This window comes from Callospermophilus lateralis, chromosome 11 (genome assembly GCF_048772815.1).
Source record: "Callospermophilus lateralis isolate mCalLat2 chromosome 11, mCalLat2.hap1, whole genome shotgun sequence".
Lineage (NCBI taxonomy): Eukaryota > Metazoa > Chordata > Mammalia > Rodentia > Sciuridae > Callospermophilus > Callospermophilus lateralis.
This window is the reverse complement of record NC_135315.1, coordinates 102,353,277-102,369,404: the sequence shown is the minus strand read 5'-3', so window position 1 is coordinate 102,369,404 and position 16,128 is coordinate 102,353,277. Positions and strand designations below refer to the sequence as shown.

The 16,128-nt window shown below is 44.3% G+C and overlaps 1 protein-coding gene across 1 annotated transcript in view; it reads left to right on the top strand.

Moving 5' to 3' along the window:
* The window catches only part of LOC143642334 (rho guanine nucleotide exchange factor TIAM2-like), a gene marked incomplete at its 5' end in the record, with an annotated part of 38,219 nt that overhangs the window by 12,576 nt on the left and 9,515 nt on the right, over positions 1-16,128 (top strand). The window contains 3 exons of the mRNA XM_077110661.1: positions 9,474-9,659; positions 10,270-10,416; positions 12,702-12,773. Coding sequence (XP_076966776.1) covers positions 9,474-9,659; positions 10,270-10,416; positions 12,702-12,773 — 405 coding nt within the window. The remainder of the gene's footprint in view (positions 1-9,473; positions 9,660-10,269; positions 10,417-12,701; positions 12,774-16,128) is intronic.

The following is a 16,128-nucleotide window of genomic DNA, read 5'->3' as shown; positions in this document are numbered from 1 at the left end:
CCTGATGGATGATGTCACCTTTGGTGCCATTCTCTGATTGGGAGGGGTTACCCTTGCATAAACCCTTTCACAAATCGAAGGGTCCAGAATGACTGGCCTCAAGAGTTACTTCTCTTATAAAGAATTAGGGTGATGGTCACTTGGGGCCCATTGTCCACTCTTGCCAGAGTCCGTATCTTGGTTATTTTGTCCTCGTGCTCCTTGGTTTTCATCTCAGGCTCCAACCCCACTGGCTTCCTCCCTGCTCCTGTACCTCCTCCACCTACCCCCCACACACCTCCTGCAAGCTCATCTTCTAGTTGTATTCTAGGGAATTTCAGGTAAGGTCCTGTTTGGATTGATATTTAGAAATTTCACCTGAATAGTTTTTTAGGTTATAATTTAGTCCTATTTTCCCAAAGGACTTTGCAGTTATTGAAAAGCATCACATCTGGCCATGAAAGGTGAAAGAACTGTTTACTCTCGACCTGCAGACACACAGACTGAGAAACACACAGACACACAGCAGGGAAGTAAGCGCATGCTTGGAATTGCTTTTATGAGATCCCCTTTGACTAGGAAATGGTAATGTGACCACAAAGGTATTTACAGGCTGAGGCCACTTAGGTCCAGGCTCCCAATATCCCAAACACGTACAGTGTTTAAAACCTCTATGAAAGAGCAGTATTCAGTGCACTTACCATTTAAAAGTCTCAAGTCCACTACATACTTTTTCTGGGTGCCTGGTAATTATACTGAATAGTGGGCTCATTGTGACATATTGGCACGTGTGCACAGCATACTTTAATAACTTTGACTCCCCAGTGCCTGCCTTGCCCTCCCCTTGTCCATCCCCTCATCTCCTTCCTCCATCCTCCTTATCTCTCTTCTATTTTCTTTTTTCTAAATATAAGAAAAAACATACAGCCCTCAATTTTATGCATCTGGCTTGTTTTGAGTAACGTGATACTCTCCAGGTCCGTCCATTTTCCTGCAGATGACACAATTTTGTTCTTTATAGCTGACTAAAATTCTGTTGCGTTCACATACCACATTTTCTTTATCCATTCTTCTATTGGTGGACACTGAGGCTGGTTCCATAGGTTGGCTGTTGTGAATTATGCTGCTGTAAACATGGGTCTGCACATGTGTCTATAGTATGTGGACTTCAGTTCTTTGGGGTAAATACTGAGGAATGGTATGACCAGGTCATATGGTGGTTCCATGCCTACTCTTTTGAGGGACCTCCACACTGATTTCCCTAGTGGCTGTACTAATGTACATTCCCACCAACAGTGGGTAATTGTTCCTTTTCTCTCCACATCTTCTCCAGCATTTATTGTCATTTGTATTTCTGATGTTCTAACTAGAGTGAGAGAAAATCTCAGTGGCATTTTGATTGAATTTCCTTGATGATGAGAGATGAAGATTCTTTACTTATGATTGTTGGCCATTTCTACCTTTTCTTTGGAGGAACATCTATTTAGTTCATTTGCCCATTTGTTGAGTGGGGTGTTTCTTTGGTGTTGACTTTTTTGAATTCTTTATACATTCTAGACATTAATCCTCTGTCGGAAGAGTAGCTTGCAAAGATTTTCTCCCATTCTGTAGGTTTCTTCCTCACACTGTTAATTGTTTCTTTTGCAGTGCAGAAGCTTTTTAGTTTGATGCCATCCCATTTATTCATTCTTGATATTATTCCTGAGCTACAGGAGTTCAGGTGAGGAAATTTCTGCCTGAGCCAATATGCTGGATTGTTTTCCTTGTATTTTCTTCTAGTAGTTGCAAAATTTTTGTCTTATTTCAAGGTCTTTGGTCCATTTTTGAATTGATTTTTGTGCAGGGTGAGAGATAGGGATCTAGATTCTACATATGAATATACAATTTTCCTAGTACCTTTTGTTAAACAAGTGTCTTTTCTCCAATGTTAACTTTTTGCTGAGAATCAGATGAGCATAGCTGTGTGGGTATGTCTTCTATTTTGTTGCATTGGTCTACGTATGTTTTCATGTCGGTACCAAGCTGCATTTGTTACTGTGGTGCCATATTATAATTTGAAGTTGGGTACTGTGATGCCTCCAGCCTTATTCTTTTTGCTTAGAATTGCTTTGGCTATTCTCTGTCTTTTGCTCTTCCATATAAACTTTAGGACTGTTGTTTCTAGTTCTGAGAAAGATATCTTGTGATTTTGATTGGGAGTGCATTGAATCTGTAGGTGACCTTTGGCAGTAGCTATTTTAACAATATTAATTCTGCCTATCCATGAACATGGTACTTCCTTCCATTTTTTGGTGTCTTTGGTCTCTTTGTTCAGCATTCTGGAATTTTCCTTGTAGAGGTCTTTCAACTGGAAGTCTTTCCTTTCAAATCAAGAACAAGACAAGGATGTCCACTTTTACCAATCCTGTTCAATATAGTATTTGAGATTTTCCAGAACAAAGGAATACAAATGGGAAAGGAAGAAGTTATATTGTCCCGATTTGCAAATGATATTAATCCTATACTTAGAAGACCCTAAAGGCTTCATCAAAAGACTGTTAGAGCTGATAAATACTCTAACAAAGTAGTAGATTAAACACTCAACATACAAATATCAGTGGTTTTCTATACATCACCAGGGAATCTTCTGAGAAAGGAATCAGGAAAACAGTTTCATCCACAATAGCTTTATAACAAAAGAAAGTATTTAAAAAATAACTCTAACTTTTATTTATGTGTCACTTTCCTCCAGAGACCCCCAAGTCCCTCAGACCTAGTCATATGATGTATGCCAATAATAGCAGAATATGCAGCATAGATTACATCATGCAAGATAAAGTCCCTGGGACAGGCTTTCTTTGAAGTATGTGGGTGGAGGAAATCATTGTCGATGCCTTTTCCTAACAAAAAGACACTATCACAGTAAGGACAGCTGAATTTCATACTGGTACGGGGTCATGTGCTTTGCTTAAAATAAACCATCATTCAGCCTTGTCCTCAGGCCTCTGGGCTTTTCCATGGGGCAGGATGATGCAACCTTCATTTGAGCATATCCAATTTGGACCAGACCACACTGTGTGTCCACATGTCAGAGTGTCTTTGAAGTTCTGAAGGAGGAAGCCTTGTAAATTAAGTCCAGTTAGTACTTTATTTTCTTTCCGTTTATTATTTCAAACAAGTAAATAAGGACAAAACCTCACCACCCTGAGGCCATCTTGGCATCCTCCCAGATGCCTTCCCCCAGACGGCTCATTCTGTGCCCTTCTCTGGGGGGGCCTGGCAGTTTCCTGTGTTAACCAGGCCGAGAGGGAGGGGATAGCCAGACCCCCAGGAGTGCTCCAGTGAGTGGGATGTGAAATGTGGGCTTCGTTTAAAATGTTTACTTAAAGGTTTAACGTGATAAGAAGATGTAGTGAATTTAGACAATTGGAAACTGGTGAAGGGAGCAATATGAACAAAGCTTTGAGGAAAATACAGTAAGGAGTGTATGCAGGGTGGGGGGGAGCAGCTAGAGAGCAGAATATTTGTGAAGAGGGATTTGAGGGAGCAAGGCTGGCTTATGCAGGTGCCTGGTGGAGAACAGACTTTGTTCTGTAGCTGCTGGGAGATGGTGGGTCTGTGTTGTTGAGTGAGCTTGGGTTACGTGCATACTCTGGGCCGGTGAGTGCACGTGGATGGGGTTCAGAGACCACTGTCCTCGGGGTGCTCTCATCCTAGTAGCTAACAGAGAGCTGAGCATATAGTTTCCACATAAGACCCTGAATTCGGGGTAAATGATGTTTGAGTGCCAGGGAAGACGGAAATGGGAAGCTAATCCTCGACATTGAGGACTTCAGGGAGAAACGCCTGAATGCTTCTTGAAAACCAAGGGGTGACTCGGAAGAGGATGGAGAAGAGCGTTCCAGGCGAGGTTCAGCCATGGCAGAGTGCTCTGAATGACGCGGGCACCTGGCGGTTCAGCGTCTCAGGCCGGGGTGAGAGGTGGAAGAGGTAAGGGGCTGTCCTTCTCCCTTCTCTGTACTGCTGTGGAAGCCTCCGGCTTGGCCCTCTCTGGTTCGTCTTCCACACAACCAGAGCAGATGTCATCTAGAAAGGCGACCTGACTGTGTGTGTGTCTAGCTTACACACACCTTAGTGGGCTTCCTCACTTGCAAGATGAGGACCCGGAGAACCTCTGCTCTGCTGACCTGGGTCAACACTGTGGCAAGACTGGCTTCCTGTAGGTCCCCACCTGAGCCTCCACCCCACTCCTCACTGTGGGTGTCTCCTCTACAGACAGGACTCCATTTCCAGGGTATGTGCCTGTCCCTCCTCCCTGTCACCTGGCTCAGCATTATAATGAAGGCTGAGGGGCACGTCCTCTACGGGGCTGCCCTGACTCCCCTCCATCCACTCCATCAAGGACTCCCATGGTTCCTGGTTTCTGTCTGTATCTCCACTACCATCACCTTGCTCTGTCATAATCTCCTTGAGGCTGATCTTACACCTGCTATAAAACACGGGCTCCTAAAGCAACATGAGTGGATGCCCCCATGTCTCTCTCGTGAACCCAGGAATCGCTCCTCTTTACTCGAGGAGACTGACTTCTCCTCCGAGACGGCCCTTCCTTGGTCCTTCTCCAGGGCTCCTGGTGTCTTTCCCCATAGCACATCTCCTCCTCCTGCCTCGATCCCTGCCATGATTCCCTCCCTGGTCACTAAGAGAGCTCCTGTTTGGGGCCATAGTCACTTCATAGGTAAAGATGTGTCCGTAGTACGCTCAGGTGAATTGGATTTTCTAGCGTCACACAGCTCTTCAGTGGCAGAGCTGGGGTCTGAATCCAGATCTGTGCTGCGGAGGCTCCCCTGCTTCTCAGTAGGATTTGGGTAAATCAGATGATGCTTTGCTCTCTAAACCATGGGATGATTTATTTGGCATAAGTCAGAAATTAACCTTTAAGTCATCTGTTATCACAACTTGGGTTTTTCAGCTCAGTGTTTTGGGAAGTATATATAAACTAGAGTAAATTTTATCTCGAAACCAAACAAAATTGATTCTCTAAACTGTAGCAGGTTGTTCTAACTAATGAACTTGAGCACAATCTGTGTCTTTGGTCAGTGTCTTCTATGAAGATAGGTTTTAGAGTTTGTAAAATATGGAAGTTTTTCAGTTTATTCCACCAAAAAGGGCAAATGAATTATCTTTTAGGCTGAACCTAGTCATGGACAACTGGCCGAATTTCGTAATCAAATGACTACACAGTGCAAAGTAGTTTTCTAGGAGCACTGGGTGTGGTAGGAATGTGCTTGTCATCTTTTAAAATGTATCGTTCACTTGATTCATTTGTTATTTTTATCATCAGGCTTCATCTCTCCCCTCCCTCTTTTCTATAGCAGAGCATAACCTCTCTGAGCTCATTAAATGAATATAGCTATGGCTGTAATGAAAAGGAAACTTTTTAGCATTTAATTTATGTCAGAGCTTAAACATGGGAGTTTTCCCTGTGATTTTGCCAGTAACTTACCCTTTTACAGTGAAAGAGAATGAAAACCACCTTAGAGTAAATTTTTTCATCCTTGTCATTTTCTGTTTTGTGCAGGGCCATGAGAAGAAATGAAAGCTCAGTCTACAGGTTGAGTTTTTAATATCATGTCCTGATACTTACCTTTAAAAGTAATGACCAGGGACAGTTGTCAGGGTGCAAGGGATTCAGAAAAGAGGGGGAAGTCTTGGCTTCCAGGAATTCATTTTGAAAATTTTGGTTTGTAATAATGTTAGGAGGAAAATTCCAGAATTAATAAAAAAAATCTCTGATAAACAGTTGCCGATGGCATTTCTAGCTCAGTGATAATGTTGATGATGATGATTGAATTCAACTGAGGTAGCATAATAGCTAAGGAAACTGTCTTTTGTTCCTGCCTTGACATTTTAAAAGTGCACCTTTATCTCATCGTCTGCAGGATTATCATAAAATGTTTTCTTTTTAGTTAGCATTACTTTAAATTTGGGCTAAATCTGAACGTCGGGGTTAAAAATTGGAAGGGGAACAGTTCAAGATGAATAAGACACCTAAATGAGAACGTAGGCAGCTCCGCTCCTTCTCTGTAGGAAACCTGGGGCCTTGGAAGAAATGACGTTCACTGCGTCACTGAGGTGGAAGTTGCTGCAGCTGGCTTCAGGAGCACAGAGTTCCGCGGGGAGGGCAGCAGACCCTGTAGCTTGTCAGGGGCAGCAGTGTTCCCACTGACAGCACTGTCAGTGTGGGTCTTTGTGAGTCCGGAGGGCTTGCTTATTCAGACCTTGACTGGTCCGTGGGCCTTGGCCTCTACTGAGGAAACAGGTGTTGCTCCACACTTTCCAGATCCTGTGAGGTCTGTTTTGAGCTCACGGATTCAGCCCTCTGCCACCTCCTCCCCTCTAGGAAACCAGCCACGTCTGGAATCCAGAATTCTCTAATTTGGTGAGACCAAGAAGAGCCCCTCTGAATCCACATTCACAGCACACTTTCACCTGCAGATCTTCTAGCCACTCCCTAGAACTTTGGTGAGTGCAGAAAGAAAAGTCAAACATCTCATTGTTTCTTATCCAACCACAAATCCTCCGTTAAGCTCAGTAACTGATTCTCTGTATAAAGAACGATGACCTTAAAAACAAGGTAATTATTGTCTTTAAATGCAGTAGATGTGCAACTGATGATGGCTTCTCCTGCCATAGAGATCCATGGGGTAGACTGTATTACTCAAGGGTCTCTGGAGAAACAGTCACACCAGGGAATTGGTGATCGTGCAGGTGGGGAAGTCTCAAGGTCTGCAGGAGAGGACAAGCTGGAGAGCCGGTGGCTGGCTCTAGACCCAGGGCGAGGAGCCAGTGTTCCAGTTCACAGTCAGGCAGGGAACTTCTCTTGCTCCAAGCCCTTTGGGTCTGACCAGGCCTTCAGCTGCTTGGATGAGGCTCACCCATATTAGGGAGGGCAGTCTGCTTGGCTCAGTCTATCCATTTAAATGTTAATTGCGTCCAAGAACACCCTCACCGACACACTCAGAATATTGTTTGAGCAAATATCTGGACACTTGGGGCCAAAATCAAGTACAATAAAATTAACCATCATAAAAGCTGATGTCAGGATTAGGATAAAGAGCACGGTTGAAATAGTCACTTTCCTTTGCATTTTTTACTAAATTCCATTTTTAAAATGCCTCTACAGCATACACTCTTAATTGAGGTACTTATACTCTTGGAACTTAGTCACATACATTAGCCAAAGTCATGGTCTTTGTAAGGTCTCTTTTGGTCTGTTAGGGTCCCACTGTGTTTCCGTCCTCCAGCAGATGAAAGCATCTGGATTCCTGTTCTTGTAATGAACTCACTTGCATTTTGGGGGGAGAGATTTAGAGGAGTGTTGACAAAATTTTGTTGTTTTCTTTCTTTTTTTTTTTTCCTTGACAAAATTTTAAGATTCCTTGTATATTGTGTAGGATCAAACTGTCCTTGCCTTTCAGTGGTACTTTGATGGGTATTCACATGAATACACTAAATGGCACTTTAAAAAATACTCTGTAGGTTGTAGAACTGGGTGTAAGTGTAAGAGATTGTCATCTTTCCTAACCTGCGGTGACTGGTCCAGATTGGGCTCTTATTTCCTTCATCCTTTTAATCCACTATGGTTGTCTGCACATCTTTCCTCTGGGCAGCAAGTGACTCTTTGTTTACCTTCCTCTCAGGTCTGCAGTCCCAGCAGACCTCCCAGAAAGTAGTCTCAGCAATTTCACACTAAGTGTGTGTGTGTGTGTGTGTTGAGGGAGGTCTTGTAAGCTTCAATATGTCACCCAATCTGGAAATATCTACATAGTATGAGAGGACAAAGGAGAACGTCTGTGATTATGGATTTTCAGGAGTCATCTAGAGGGGAAGAGGTTTATGAGGTGGAGCTGGAAGTCTAGTTTCCACTGCAGCTTGGGGTCCTGATAGACTCCGTTTATCCCTATCTGTCACATCTGGAATCTAGAGTTCTCTAATTTGGTGAGACCAAGAAGAGATTTGCAGCTCCCATTTGAAGTCTCCTGTTGGTTTTGAGCAGTGGTCCTCACTAAGGCTGGGCACCAGAATCACAGGAGGCACTTTTGAAATCTACACTGTCTTAAGCCTGGGACCTGATGGGTGTACTCTTTGGGGGTAAGACTGAGTCATCTCTGTTTTAAAAGCCACCGTGTCCTGGTGTTCACTCAGGTTAACACCAGTAGTTACTCCACCATTGGCAAGGATACAGAAAATCCCACCCCCAGACAGATCTATAGAGAAGAGCAGACACACCTTCAGAGGAGAAGAGGGCCATCTCCAGGGGGAGAGACGTCCAAGGGCATGCAGACCCTAACCCTGGTTAAATCCCTTGTGGACATTCAGGCCCTTTCAATGCCCTCGTGAGTGACTTCATTGATCTACTTAGACTGATGAATCAAGGAATTATTTATTAAGGTCTTATAGCCATTATATTTCTTTCCCACAGAAAAGTTGTTCAGTGACCTTCCTAAGGAAGTAATACAGACAACTTAGAGGAGTCTGGGGAATACCCAGAATTTGTAACTTTTCTGCAGGGAGAGACTGAAGGGGTCTCAGTGCCCAGGCTTGGAAGTCCTCCAGATTATCATTGATCCAGAATTAAGAAGCACCTCGGCACACTGGAGATGCGGCGGCTGCAAAGGCAGTGGCATAATCCCTGTCCTGAGCTCCTCATGACGGGCCCTTGCTGTAGGCCTCTTGTGTTCTGAGATGGTCCCCCAGACCTGTGGAGCCAGCTTTCTGCTTGGCTTCAGAGCTCCATATTGGCAAGTGACCAGAGCCTCTCTCCACCTACAATTTCCATTTTAATGGAGTAATGCTTGTGTGTAACACACTGTGACATCCTTGGGAAAGTGACAGAGGCCCCCAGGGTCGGACTGTTTCTTTACCCACTCAGGACTTCAGTTTTGAAGAACTAGGAGGAATTTCCGTTGTGTAAATAACTGTAGATTCTTTAATTTCATTCAGATGTACAGATGGTTGTTATTCTCAAGATCCCTGAAATAGCGGTCCCAGCTCTGTTTGTCCTCACCCCCCCCAAGTCCATTTGCTTCTTACTGTTCCGAGTCAGTTACTCAAGTGAACAGGGCTGCAGAGGCCCTGCCTTCACAGAACCAGTTCAGTTAATCTACTTTCGGATCAGAGGCTGTAAATGGGAAGGGAAATGAAACAAAGGGGAAAAAAATCATGTTTTGATTTTGCATCCTGTTGTAAGTCAGTGTGGTTTAATGCCGGAGTTCTCCAACGATCATGCCATCTTGGCATGGCACGGGATCGGGACCACCAGCCACCCTTGGTTTTTGGCTGCCCTGATAAGTGTATTTTGTTGGGAGCCCGGAAGTGGCGAGCAGAGAGGGCTGGTTTAAACCTCTGCAACTCCAGCTGAAACTAATTTTTCCTTGACGTTTGATTGCATTTTCTACTTGGTCCATGCAAACTCCTAAGTTTTATTCAAGTTCCCTCTGCTTTTGCTGTTTAAGATCCAACAGTGGGAGCAGAATCTGGAGAAATTTCACACGGACCTATTCAGGATGCGCTGCTACCTGGCCAGCTTACAAGGCGGGGAGTTACCGAACCCCAAGAATCTCCTCGCAGTCGCCAGCCGTCCCTCCAAGCTGGCCCTCGGCAGGCTGGGAGTCTTATCCGTGTCTTCTTTCCATGCTCTGGTAAGTTCCTGAGGAAGGCTGTATCCACAGCCTTGGGAGAGGATCACAGTGGCTCTCCTTCTCCAGCTTGTCACCCTCAGCTCCGTGGGAAGTGAATCTAGTGTGTGACGAGGCTCATGCAAAGACCAGGGGCTGGGATGTGCAGAGGAGACTAGAGAGAGCCCAGTTTGTCTGCTGCATGTTTTAGGAACCGCACTGCTAGTGGACAGTTAGTCCATATTCGTGTCCGCACCTGCCTGCCCTCAGCTCCTCTGCATGCCACCGGGCACGCAGGATCCTTGAGGAGTAGTGACAGTGGCATGAGGAAGCAAGGAGGGTTGTTCATGTCAGAGCTGCCCTGGGTTTTCTGGGTTTGCTCCTGAGGTGGCGTCTGTGTCTTGAACTGGGTCTGTGACTGTCTGTGACCCTGCTCCCCATGTGGGGAGTCTGAAAGCTCCACCTTGGCTTGTGCTGCCTGGTAGGAGAGAGCTGCATGGTGGGTGCCGTCCTAGTACGCGGGACACGCAGCAGCCCTTGACACCCGCCAGGACAGGTTTCTAGTGAGCAGAGCTTCCTTCTTCCAGGACGACTGTTAATGCTTCTCTGATTTTTCTAAACTGTTTTAAATTAGGTGTGTTCAAGAGATGACTCTGCTCTCCGGAAAAGAACCCTTTCGCTGACCCAGCGAGGGAGGAGCAAGAAGGGCATATTTTCTTCCTTAAAAGGGCTGGACACGCTGGCAAGGAGAGGGAGGGAGAAAAGAGCATCCGTGACTCAGGTGAGTCCCGGCTCAGGAGGACTCCAGCTGGACTGACCTTCCTGAAGCCCCTGTTTATTGGCCTGCGATGAACCGGAGGTGTTCATGCTCTCTTCAGGGTGAAATAAGAGTTTGTTCAGGCCAGGAATGGTGGTGCATGTCTGTAATCCCAGTGGCTTTAGAGGCAGAGGCAGGAGGATCGTGAGTTCAAAGCCAGCCTCAGCAATTTAGCAAAACGCTAAACAACTCAGTGAGACCCTGTCTCTAAATAAATACAAAATAGGGTTAAAGATGTGGCTCAGAGGTCAAATGCCCCTGAGTTCAATCCCCAGTACCCTCCCCCACAAAAAAAGAGCTGTTCAAAGCAATCCATCTTGGCACGGACTTTTGATTCCAAGGGAAGTATATACAAGTTGCTCTGAGTGCCCATGCACACCTGCGGGAACCTTGTATAGTGCTTAGGCACACGAAGAATTATCAGGCAATAATCCACACTCTTCAGTGCCTTTGGTTCTAACATTTATTTTCCCATAGCCTTCATATTCAAATAAATATAGAAAGTTAATACCAATCAGAGTGACTGCAGCTAAATTCTGTTGATGGTGCTGGATTCTTTTTTCACTCAAACCTTTGAAATATGAAGAAGGAATTTTATCAGCTTGTTTTATAGAAAAGGAGACTGACACGAGGGGCAGGGCTGGGACTTACCTGCCTTGAATCCAAAACCCTAAAACACTGGACAATTGCTGCTGCTTATTTTCCCTTTAGAAGTAGTGGCTCTTTTACCATTTCACCAAGAAAAGACAGCCTGAACATTTACTCCTGGAATGTGGCCCCAAGTATAGCGAATTGTGTTCAGATCTGAAGTGTTTCCTAATGCCCATAACATAGCCTATGACAAGGAGTTTCATCGTGCGATTGGTATGTTTTAGGGTTATTATTTTTTCAAATACTGTAGAAAGATAAGTGGTGTGACGATCTGATCCTGTGAGTGGGGAGAATGTGTGCAGTGCCCTGGGGAGGAGTTCTTGGTCTTGTTTTCAGTGGGCTGCCATTCTTCTGAATATGCTTTCAGTGTCATGGGAAAGAGTGGTCACATTTCGTGGAACTTTATTTTCTAATTCATGTGTAGCTCTTTATTCAGAAGTATATAATACATTTATGAATTAAGTGAATAAAAGGACTAGTATCAACTTCTTTGACTTACCTAAGACCTTGAAACAACAAGGTCACAGAAGTTGGAGGGAGTGGATTAGCTGATGGAAAGATAGCAGAAACACGTGACTTCTTTTACATAGCCAAGAATATCACACTTTAAAGTCATACTTCTACTTGTATTTTAATTTACATTATGCATTGTAGTCATAAGTCATTGGCTATACTGGGCCTAGGTTTTCTCTCCCACCACCATATTTTTTTTTTTATTGGTGCATTATAGTTGCACATAATGCTGGGACTTATGGTCACAAATTCGTACTCTCACACTGGGCCTGTGTTTCCTGAGCTGAACTTCTGAGATGTTTAAATAATGTCTTTAAGGCCAGTCATGATTTTATTCGAGATGATCAATTTTGGGTCATTAAAATGGATAGCTTGCTTGTTTTTCTTAGTTGTAAATGTTTAGCTAATTACAAATGAGCTTAAAATGGTCTTTACCCCAGCATATATGGTAAATGTTCCCAACAAAAGGTTTGTTGATGGACAAAAAAGCATTTGGTTGAACATACGTTTTTGTATTAAAAAAAAAAAGATGACACCAACTATATTATTAGTATTTATATAATTGAATCAAGTTGATTTAGTAGATTTTATTAAATGTTTACATGATCTTTAATGCTAGTTATCTACAAAATTTAGAAGGAAATTTGGAAACTTAAATGATTCGCAGTCTGTCTATCCAAACACAGTCACTTTTAACATTTAGCTGTTTTCTTTCAAAATTTATTCTGCATGCATTAAAAGAAAGGATAAGCTTGATTCTGGAGCCTTTGCCAACTCTGAGCTCTGTTCCATCTCTTCAAAAATGTGAACTTGTCAAAAGTGACATCAAAAAGATTCAGAATGACTTGAATAATACATGACATCATAGAAAAGTAAAATACATGACTAGGAAGAAAGAAAGCAACTTTTTTTCTTCAAAGTTAGACCTTCAATTGGGTTACAATATTAGACATTACAAATTGAGAAATGAAGATCTTACGTTACACAACTTTAATTTTTAAACACTGTAAAAGGGTGGATGCCATATGAACTTCTCAGAGCCATTTTTCTTTTCTCTCTCTCTTTCTTTTACCCCTGTCTGTCAGATATTTGATTCGAATAGCAGCCATGGATTTTCTGGAACCCAGCTACCTCAGAGCTCCACCAACTCCAGCGAGGTAAAGTCTGCTCCAGGCAGCCAGCTTGATTTGTATCAGTGACACAGATGCTCTGGGAAGCAGGGAATGCTGGCTCAGCATTCTACTTTCAGCAGATTCATCAGAATCTCTATGTTAATCTGTTGAAAATAAAGTTAGAATCGAAATGGTCCCTACTAGGTAGACTAAGATGGGTCCTGAATGCCAAGTCTTTGGGGAGGTAAACTCGTGCCAGCACCATCCTCGAATTAGTGGCACAACTCAACTAAGGTCCTAAGAGCCTCTTCAGTGGGGCTTCTCTCTTCCTCACCTGAAGTTGAGTGAACCCCAAACTGCGTTTTCCTCTCCTCGTTCCTGGAGGTCTTCCTGCCGTACATTCGGTGCTGTGGGTGTCTCCAGGTGCCCCCTGCAAAGCCCAGGAGACTCTCTTCCCAGGCTCCAGATGCGCTTCTTACCCAAAACTCCTCAGCTGTGTCCAAATGACATTCTGAAGTGGGGTGAAGTACTCGGGCCTCTTCTTTGGTGCCTTTTTAAAACCCACACCTTCCCCTAGAAGCTGGTGCATGTTATAGATCTGTTTCTCTGACCTCCCCCTCACCAAAGCATTTTGTCTTTAGTGTTATTTCTAAAGAAGCTCTGAGCTGTTTGTTGGAATTGAAAAGCTAATGACGATAGGCTTAGACAAACTGAATATACCTTTGCAGAAGCAGGCAGCCTTCTTTAGTGAGTTAATAGGGATAATTCAGTGAATTGGGAATTTAATTAGGAAAAAAATAGAGGAAAGTCGAGTGTTAGACACTGTGACTAGACAGGGGAAGGGGAGTGAGGAGGAACCCTTGGGTCATCCTAACATATGATGGAGCAGCGTAGATGGCCGTATTCTGCGTGCACGTAAGGCTGACTCTGAGCTGTTTTGGCCATCATGCTGCTGAGACAGCTCCAGGTGACAGCTCGGCCTGCAGAGTCCTGCTTCCCGGAGAGTGAGCTTAAGATGGGTCAGGAGAGCCTCTGCTGGGTGCCTTGCTCCCCATCACCTTAGGGACAGGGCTGCCAGTAGACAGGTTATGCAACGGAGCGTCCTGTACCAGGAAGCTGGGCCTCCGAAGTGGCTCCTGGTCTGTGTTCTCCTTTTGCTAGATTTAACCGACCATGGGGAACGAGTACCTCCTTTTCTAGAAGTCATGATGAGTGGTCAGAAGTCAGACCTTTCATGATGAATGGCCTCCCTTCCCAGCCCCTTGGGTTCTGTGCATCTGCAGAGGCTTTTCAGTCGGCATCCGTCTCGCTCTATCCTCCAGGGACAGGACTGTCCTCCAGGGACAGGACTCTGCTGCGGTTGATGCATCCCCATTATTTCCTGGTTCTTACTCTGCCTTTTCCTATTGGCTGCCCTGTTGGGCGTATGCGTCCAGGATACCTGGTAACCAGGACCCTTGGTCTGGAGAGTTTGTGTATATTCCTTTCTTAGGTATATATTCTAAGTCAGTAACACACTGCCAAGGGTATAGCACTAGCTTATGAAAGTCTGCTAATTGTGTTAGGTGCAGTCCTCTAATGGCTGAGAAGTGTTTGCTCTCTGAGAAAAGCCCATCATTTTAGGGTCATATCTCTTCCAACATCAATAACAATTTTAAATTCTTACTTTAAAAGTTAAAGAGATTATATCTCAGGCACTCTTACCCCTCGTAGGCACACTGGGCTGGGAGTCATGATGAGTCTTTCTTTCACCTTTGATTTTAATAAAATCCTTGCTTATTTGCTTAAAGAATAAAAGAAATTATATCTTAAAACATTTTCTGTTATCTGAACTTATGGTGGATTTTGACAGTCAAATTTGCTAAAATAGTGGTGAAATTCAGTTTTGTGCTTATTTAAATCAAGCTCAACTTACCAACCCATCTTGTGATTTAATTGACAGACCTTACCAAAGCACCAGGGGTGAGAGAAAACCATTGCTGCATCCGTTTTTTTAAGCGTGTATATTCAGCGATCCCTGTTTATTTTAACTATGCATCACTTCCAGTATAGGGATAATCAAAGACGGTCCTTTTGTGGGCAGGACTGTTTTAGTGGTGCATCTGGTGAGTCTGTTCTTTCTGTGCTGCCTGCAGCACTGAGCTAACTAGGTCTGAATCGAATTGCAGCTAAAACTAAGGGCGTACGTAAAAAAAAAAAAAAAAAAGTCTTTGGGACTCAAAATTCTTCCTGTAGCTGGCCAAGGAGTTAATATTACATTTCACTGCTTTTCCTCTGCTAATCACTCTTGGAGACTATTTATAACCAGCACAAACCATCTATTTTTATACAGTAAGTACAATATGTCCATTTGAGTAACACAGAAAGGCCATTGTGAGGGAGGGGCCGCGCGCAGTTTTAAACACTCTAATTGGTGCTTCCCGTCCTGTTCAGCACTTAGTCACCCTAATCCAAAGTCTGTTAGGGCTGGAATAAAGCCAGTCTCATTGGAGCATTTTTAAAATGACACCTTGGCCAGCCAAAAATGAGAGCCTTTTGGTCTCCTCCTTGATGAGTAAGGAGGAGCCTCCTGCAGTGTGGCAGGCAGAGTTTGTCATGGAGATTGTGACAACAACCCCCCACCAGGCTCCGAGGGTCATCTGCCTCAGAAGCTGCATCCCAGACATCCTGCCAGCCTCTGGCCTTGGCCCTCTCTCCTGGAAAACTGGCCGGGGTGTCCCAACTTTATGGCAGCGAGTGAATGAAGTATTGTTGTATTAGTTATTAGCTCCTAACTAGATGGGTGTGGGGGGACCTAATGTTGGTTTGTTAAGTGGAAAATGTGAATTAAGAACTGACTCCTGACCGCAGGATATGCTGTTTAAATAGGGAGCTCGTCTGGAGCCCTGCCCGGCCACAGACAGACGTGTATGGTCCCTGGGACGTGTGTACGCATGTATGTACAGCTGGCCATTCGGGGCTTTGTCTCCCTTCCTTCCAAATGATGCTCGGGCACCAGCCCAAGAAGGAAGTAAACAGTGGGCCTCTGTGACACTTCACTGCTAAGGACACCCAGAGCACATACCTCCTTTTGTGCCTGCTCCTCATCTCACTTGCTAATAGACTTTCCTTTTATCGGCAACTGTGTCGGTGCCGGCCCATTTGTGACAGCCAGATTGCGACTTTGCTACTCGCTCCCCTCCCGTGATCCAAGTAGTAATTACAAGCCATTTGATCCAAAAGCATCTGCTGTGAGAACACACGGGTTTCCATACTGAGCAGAAGGAATCTGACCTGTGGTTTCAGGACCATTCAAGTAATAATAATAAGAGACGTCGCCCTGCAAGGAGGGAGCAGCAGATTTGCAAGTGTTAACTGGTCAGTGTGTTGTGGCTGCAGATTGGCTGCAGATCGCTCTGCT